The sequence below is a fragment of the Mandrillus leucophaeus genome, unplaced genomic scaffold (assembly GCF_000951045.1).
Source record: "Mandrillus leucophaeus isolate KB7577 unplaced genomic scaffold, Mleu.le_1.0 Scaffold244, whole genome shotgun sequence".
Classification (NCBI taxonomy): Eukaryota; Metazoa; Chordata; class Mammalia; order Primates; family Cercopithecidae; genus Mandrillus; species Mandrillus leucophaeus.
This window is the reverse complement of record NW_012102521.1, coordinates 1,819,181-1,826,289: the sequence shown is the minus strand read 5'-3', so window position 1 is coordinate 1,826,289 and position 7,109 is coordinate 1,819,181. Positions and strand designations below refer to the sequence as shown.

The 7,109-nt window shown below is 59.1% G+C and overlaps 1 protein-coding gene across 1 annotated transcript in view; it reads right to left on the bottom strand.

Annotated features, from left to right (window-relative positions):
* PACS2 (phosphofurin acidic cluster sorting protein 2) overlaps positions 1–7,109 on the bottom strand; it is a 73,502-nt gene that overhangs the window by 26,970 nt on the left and 39,423 nt on the right. The window contains exons 5-8 of the mRNA XM_011982907.1: positions 2,777–2,939; positions 2,015–2,088; positions 1,623–1,703; positions 285–344 (exon numbers count right to left, since the gene is read on the bottom strand). Of these exons, the coding sequence (XP_011838297.1) occupies positions 285–344; positions 1,623–1,703; positions 2,015–2,088; positions 2,777–2,939 (378 nt within the window). The remainder of the gene's footprint in view (positions 1–284; positions 345–1,622; positions 1,704–2,014; positions 2,089–2,776; positions 2,940–7,109) is intronic.

The window sequence follows — 7,109 nt, the reverse complement described above, 5'->3', positions numbered from 1 at the left end:
GGGCGACCTGGAGCCTGGGAGGCAGTGCCGCTGTCCCTGCACCTCACGGTGATACTGGCCGGGCGGGCGACCTGGAGCCTGGGAGGCAGTGCCGCTGTCCCTGCACCTCACGGTGATACTGGCCGGCCGTGCAGACAGTGAGCGGCAGAACCAGATATGGCCCCGACACAGACTCCAGAGGCCTCCTCCTGCCCCGGCGCTGCTGTGGGCGTGGGGGCGGTGAGCAGAAGGCGCGGTGCACTCACCTCAGTGGGGGCTGGGAGCGGAAGGCGCGGTGCACTCACCTCATCGGACACTTTGAACCTCCGCAGCAGCGCCACCACTTTCTGCTTGAAATTTTGTTGCTGCAAGACAAGCGGTGTAGAGTCAGACCTGCTGCCAGAGCCGCAGACCCGCCACTGGAGCCACTTCCTCAGGCCGCAGGGAGGCCGCACCCAGGCCCGCCGTGGGAGGGCAGCAAGGCCTCAGCACCAGCAGTGCTGATGGATTCACACGTAGCTCCCAGAAGCTTCCCAACAGGCCTGAGGTCTGACAGTTCCATTCCTGGCCAAGGGGGACCCGGGTTGGTGTGTGCAAACCCCATGGTTCTTCCAGAAACCTCTGCAGCCCTTCCCAGGCTCACGGGGCCCTTCCTTCAGCACCCCCTCCCAGGAAAGTCTCTGGCCAACTCCAGAAGGAAGGTGCTCAGCACCCATGTGGGGTGGGCAGGTGGGTGAGTGTGGGGTAGTGCGTGCTCCAAGAGCCTGAGCCCCATGGGCGCCTCGTGCCACCCTGGACTGCAGAACCTCGGCTCCAGCCACTGGGCGAGCGGGACCCTCAGCCACCCTCTCGGGGGCCAACCCTACAAAGGTAGCCCACGCCCTCCCTCCACAGCAGCTGGGCCCAAGGGGGCCCTGGAATGGAGGCACAAGCTGGTGTTCTGCACAGTGGGGGCAGATCTCCAGGCCAGCAAGACACAGCTTCACCACTCTGGGGCAGCTCGCCCATCCCCAGCACTGTCTGCCCACAGTACCCCCTTGAATGCTGCCAGAGGAGGCAGCGGTGTCTGGGCTGGCCTGTGCCCACATCCCTTGTCAGCACCAGGCACAGGGCTCCCCTGCCACCTGTGCTGGGCTCCCTGGAACCGTGCCTGTCCTTGGGGTGTCCAGGCACCAGGTGGTGGGCCCTCTGTGCCGGTGCTGGACATGGCCTCTGAGGAAAGAGCTGCCCGAGCTTTCCTCATGGAAAAAAAATGCCTGACAGCCCCATCAAGCTCCTGGGGACCGTGGGGCCAGGTAGGCCAGATCCCAAACAAAAGCGAGGGAACCAGCCCTCTCAGGTGTATGTGGGCACCTGAGGGGACGAAGGGGAGGATGGCCTCCCTGGGGCTCTCCAGCCTCCCAGCCTTGCTCAGGGACCACTGGGCCTAGTGGCCACACAAGGCTGAAGTCATGAGATGTGGTGGGGCGGGGGAGAGAGTGGCACCCAGGAGACTGGCAACCAGGGGGTCTGCCACGGGACATGCTGCTGTGACCTGGGGTGAGATCTCACTTCCCACGCCCGTGCCCCCCACCACGCCCGGGCTCCTAGCGTCCTCCCCACCCTCGCCTTCCCCAGCATTCAAAGAAGCAGTCTCCACCAACCCTGGTCATGGACGTCGTTCTTACAATCGATCTCCGCTGCTTCTTCGGCTTCCCGACGTCGAAGTCATCCTCGTCCAAGTCCTGCAGAGACACACGCAGTGGCTGAGGCCATGGCAGCCTGCACGGCGCCGGAAGGACCCTGCCAGCCTCAGCGTGGGCGATGGGAGAGGCCCAGCACTGAGAGCCAACCTGCTTCCCAAGACTCTCAGAGCCACCTGCACACAAACCCGAGCCCCTGGGGTCGGGAGACGAGAGACGGGCGGCCAACCAGGGGCCGGGCCTGTGGCTCACCCACCCTCACGAGGCCCTGGTGACGGCTGGTGAGGACCCCACAGACCCCAGGACACCCGGTGTGAGCCGGGAGAGGGCGCGGAGCCCCGGCCCCAGGTCACCTGCCCCTGCACAGCGTCGTCACTAGCCTCCTGCTCGGAGGAGAAGCTCTCATACTCCTCCTCAGAGTAGTTATCTGCGGAATGAACAGACAGAAGGGAGGGTGCCGTGAGATTCCACCCAGGAAACCAGGCGGTGGCCACCCCCAGGCTTCCCTGGACACAGAGTTGGGGCAGCGAGGAGGTGGATCCATGCAGGACAGAGGGGCTCCAGACACAGGTGCTGTGGCCCCGAGCCCCCAGAGTCCACTGGCAACAGTCTAGGTCGGGGGTGGCAGGAAGTGGGGAGGGCCAGGGAGGGCAAAAGGGGGCCACATGAACTGCTCCAGCCCCCACGGCCGCTCCTACTGGCTGGCATTTCAGCCTGGATTTGCGCCAACTGGGTCCCCCCTGCCTGAGGAGTAGGGGAGGCGCTGGTGACCCTACTGGGGTGGCGGCAGCCGTGGCACCTGCCTATGCCGGGCCCTGCACCCAGACCAGCGAGGGCATCACAGTGCGACCCCACATCTCTTTTTGAGGACACTCAGGACTCAGGCCTCTCGACCAAGGAGCTGCAGCCAGGGAGACAGAGCAGGGACCTGTGGCAGCCCGGGCCCCGTAACAGCGCATGCCTCTGCGGTGGCTTCCAGACAGGAGAGCAACTGACTCGTGCTCCAGACCCCCGACTCCTTAAGCCAAGCTGGATGGTTTCTGCCACCCGATGTGCCGTGGCTGGGAGATGGCCTCCCCACGGCAGGGGCAGGAGCAGGCTGGCACCGCACTCACCCGTGGACTTGGCCTTGGGGCCGGACTGCATGGCGCTGTCCTCGTGGTCAATGGGCTGGCTGGACAGGGAGGCGATCCAGATCTCGGCTGCCTTGACGGGGGCCTCCTTGATGCTGCTGCAGAGGCTCAGCACCTGGCCGCCTTCAGACGGGTGCTGCATCACCTGTAGGCCAGGGGCACGGTTCTAGAAAGCGCCACGACGGGAAGGAGCCCGGTGCCCTGGCGTGTGGGCTGGGGTTTCTGAAGGGCTTTCTCTCTCAGTGACAGCAAGGGCAGGCCTCGGCAGGGCAGCCACAGGGCAGGGAGCATCCAGTGGACAGGAAACGTGGCCACCGGGGAGCGGGGACAGATACGAGAGGTGGACACAGGAGCCAGGTGGACAGACGAGGGGAACATGGGACTTCTTGTGAACAGGCCATAAGGAGAGGGCATGGGGCTGTGCTGGGGAGGCCAGTGCCAGGCACGGCCATGAGGGACTGAGATGGACAGAGAGAGGTGTCTGCGGCCCTCCTGATCTCAGGCACACCTGCTGTCCACACAAAGCCACCCAGGAAGATCCTGGGCCCCCTGCTTCAACTCTGCCTCCACCCCTCCACCCACTCAAGACCTCAGCAGCAGCAAAACAGTGTGAAACCGGCCGCCCAACCCACAGGAGTCAATGCCACAGGAGTCAATGCCCAGGGACCAGTGTCTGTGGGGGACCAAGGAGGAGCAGCCGGAGCACTCTCAGCCAGGCAGGAATCTCCAACAGCAGGAGACACCCACCAGGCCTGGCTCACAGGCCAGGCCAAGCCCCTCTGTTGTGAGAGACTCAAACCAGGGAGTGGCAGAACAAGCCCCGGCCCCTCCTGCAGCCATGACCCGCGCCTAGGCATGGCCCCGCCGTGCCCCATGCCAGCCTCAGAACCATACGCCACGATGACAGCTCTCAGACACTCACAGCCTTGGGGCCATCTGTGCTCTAGAAGCCGCCTTTTGGGACTATTGGTTCACATCCAGATGTTAGGATTTTCTAGACCAGATTTATTTATTTATTATTTTTTTGAGACGGAGTCTCACTCTGTGGCCCAGGCTAGAGTACAATGGCGTGATCTTGGCTCACTGCAGCCTCCGCCTCCTGGGTTCAAGCGATTCTCCTGCCCTAGCTTCTCGAGTACCTGGAATTGCCGGCGTCCGCCAGAACGCCCAGCTAAGTTTTGTATTTTTAGTAGAAACAGGGTTTTACCACGTTGGTCAGGATGGTCTCAAACTCCTGACCTCAAACGATCTGCCCGCCTCGGCCTCCCAAAGTGCTGGGATTACAGGCGTGAGCCACCACGCCTGGCCGACCAGATTTATTTTTATTGTGGGGTCCTGATTTGGGCTGCTAATTCTTCAATTAATCAAAGTAAAAAAATGTTTGAAAGTTTACATTTGCCCTCACCTTCATTTCAGAAAATTACGAAGGACAGCTGGCAGCTTCTGCCAACACTCGCACCCACTGCTGATGCCCTTGTGCCCACACACTCGCCGGGGCACATGCAGCCTCACGCACTTGGAGGCTGCTGTTGTCCAGGCCCCCAGCACCCTGAGTCGCCTTCTCAGAGTGACGTCTCACGCGGCAGGGTCTCAGTGTCACGCAGGGGTGAGAACCTGTGAGCTCAGAAGCCCTCGTTCAGAAACGCTGAGCCCTTGCTGGGCATCCCAATACAATGAGCTCAGTGGGGAGGGGACTGCTGGGCTGGGGTCCCGGGGGAATCAAGTGGGGCTCAGGCGGCGCTACACCTGCTCACACCAACTTCCACGGGGCTCAGAGGGGTCCGGGCCCTTTTCCTCCCAGGAAAACCCCGCTCACTTCCTCCTTCAGCTGGGAGGGCAGAAAGGAACGGGGCCTCTTGACAAAGATGCTTTTGCCGGGATTCCTGCAGCTAGCTGTAATGGGAATGCTCTGCTGGGCCCGTAGCGGGCCAGGGGCAGGTTGTGGAGTAGCCCCCGCTCCTCTCAGCCTGTCATCAACCTTTATGTGAACACTATTTTGATATCTGCATGCCCTGGAAGTCCCAGGCCCCACGCTCCGGGCTGCACGTTCCCCTCCTCCTGACAGTGCTCCTTGATGTGTGCGTCCTCCTGGCAAGGGGCCAACCACCCTTGAGCTGGGCACTCCCCAGGGGTGATGCTGGCTGGCAGGCAGGTCACTGTCCTGGACTGTGGTCATTCCCACTCCTGCCCCTGCTGACCCTGAGACCACCCTCCTGGGTTAGTCCAGCAGATGCTCTGTGGATGCTCAGTGATCCTCAGCAAAGGGCTGGAGCTGCCTCACCAAGGAGGGTGGCCCCAGGGCCCAGCTCCCTCTGCCCCTGACCCTGACAGGCTCCTCCCTCTTCCATTTTCAAACAGATTTGAGTGACATGGAAAATTGAGGCCGGACACAATGGCTCACACCTGTAATCCTAGCAGCACTTTGGGAGGTCTAGGCAGGTGGATGGCTTGAGCTCAGGAGTTTGAGACCAGCCTGGGCAACACGGCGAAACTGTCTCTACCAAAAAGTATAAAAAATTAGTCAGGCATGGTGGCGTGCACCTGTAGTCCCAGCTACTTGGGGACTGAGATGGGAGGATTGCTTGGGCCCAGGGGCTTGAAGCTGCAGCGAGCCAAGATCACACCACTGCACTCCAGCCTGGGTGACAAAGACCCTGACTCAAGAAATAAATAAATAAATAAATAAATAAATAAATAAATAAATAAATAAATAAAATTGCTCAGGATGTCACACTTAATTGTACAAATAGTATAATAAAAATTTTGTGAAAACAAATAGTCATGCACCACGTAATGACAGAGGTATGTCCTGAGACATGCATGGTGAGGAGACCTCATCATCTTGCCAACATCACAGCATGCAAGCCTGGGTGGTGCCGCCTACCACGCACCCAGGCTGCAGCCCTCGCTCCACTGTGCTCTGCCTTACTGCACTTTGCAGATCTTTTGTTTCTCACAGTGAAGGCTTTTGGCAACCCCGCACCAAGCAAGTCCAACGGCGCCACTTTTCCAACCACAAGTGCTCACTTTGTGTCTCCGTGTCACATTTTGGTAATTCTCCCAATATTTCAAAACTCTATTATTAAATCTGTACAGTGATCTGTGATCCGTGAGCTAAGGTGTGACTGCTGCAATGGCTTTGGGGCACCATGAACATCACCCACGTAAGACGGGGAACTGAATCAGTGGATGTGAGCATTCTGGCTGCTCAGCCCACCGGCCATCCCGAACATCACCCACGGAAGACGGTGAACTCAAATCAGTGGATGTGGAATCAGTGCATTCTGGCTGCTCAGCCCACCGGCCATCCCCCGTGTCTCTGTCTCTCCTCGGGCCTCTCTCTTCCGAGACACAACAACATGGAAATTAGGCCAATTACTAACTCTACAATGGCCCCTAAGTGTTCAAGTGAAAGGAAAGGTTGCACATCCCTTTCAACGAGAACCTAGAAATGACTGAGCTTAGTGAGGAAGGCACGTCAGAGGCCAGACGGTGAAGGCGAGGCCTCTTATACTAAATCCCCAAGCAGTGAATGCAAAGAGAAAGTTCCTGAGGGAAGGAAAAGTGCTGCTCCAGTGAACACAGGAGTGAGAATCAGCAAAGCAGCAGCCTCAGTGCTGAGGTGGACAGAGTGAGTGGCCGGGATGGAAGATGGAACCAGACAACACTCCCTTAAGCCAAAGCCTCATCTGGAGCAAGGCCCTGACTCCCTTCACCTCTGTGAAGGCTGAGCGGCAAGGAGTGTGCGGAAGAAGCTTGGAGCTGGCAGAAGTTGGTTCATGAGGTTTTAGGAAAGCAGCCGTCTCCATAACATAGAAATGCAACGTGAAGCGGCAAGTGCTGATGGAGAAGCTGCAGCGAGTTCTCCAGAAGATCCAGCTCAGATCATCGACGGAGGTGGCTACACTAAACAACAGATTTCAACGTAGAAGACATAGCCTTCCACTGGAAAAAGATGCCATCTAGGACTTTCATAGCTAGAGAGGAGAAGTTGATTAGCCACCACACCCGGCTCATTCTCTTTTTTTGAGACGGATTCTCACTCTTGTTGCCCAGGCTGGAGTGCAATGGCGCGATCTCAGCTCACTACAACCTCCACTTCCCAGGTTCAAGCAATTCTGCCTCAGCCTCCTGAGTAGCTGGGACTTCAGGTGCCTGCCTTGCCACCACGCTCCACCAATTTGTTTTTTTTTTTTTTGAGGCGAAGTCTCACTCTTGACACCCAGGCTAGAGTGCAATGCCACGATCTCGGCTCACTGCAACCTCCGCCTGCTGGGTTCAAGCAATTCTCCCGCCCCAGCCTCCTGAGTAGCTA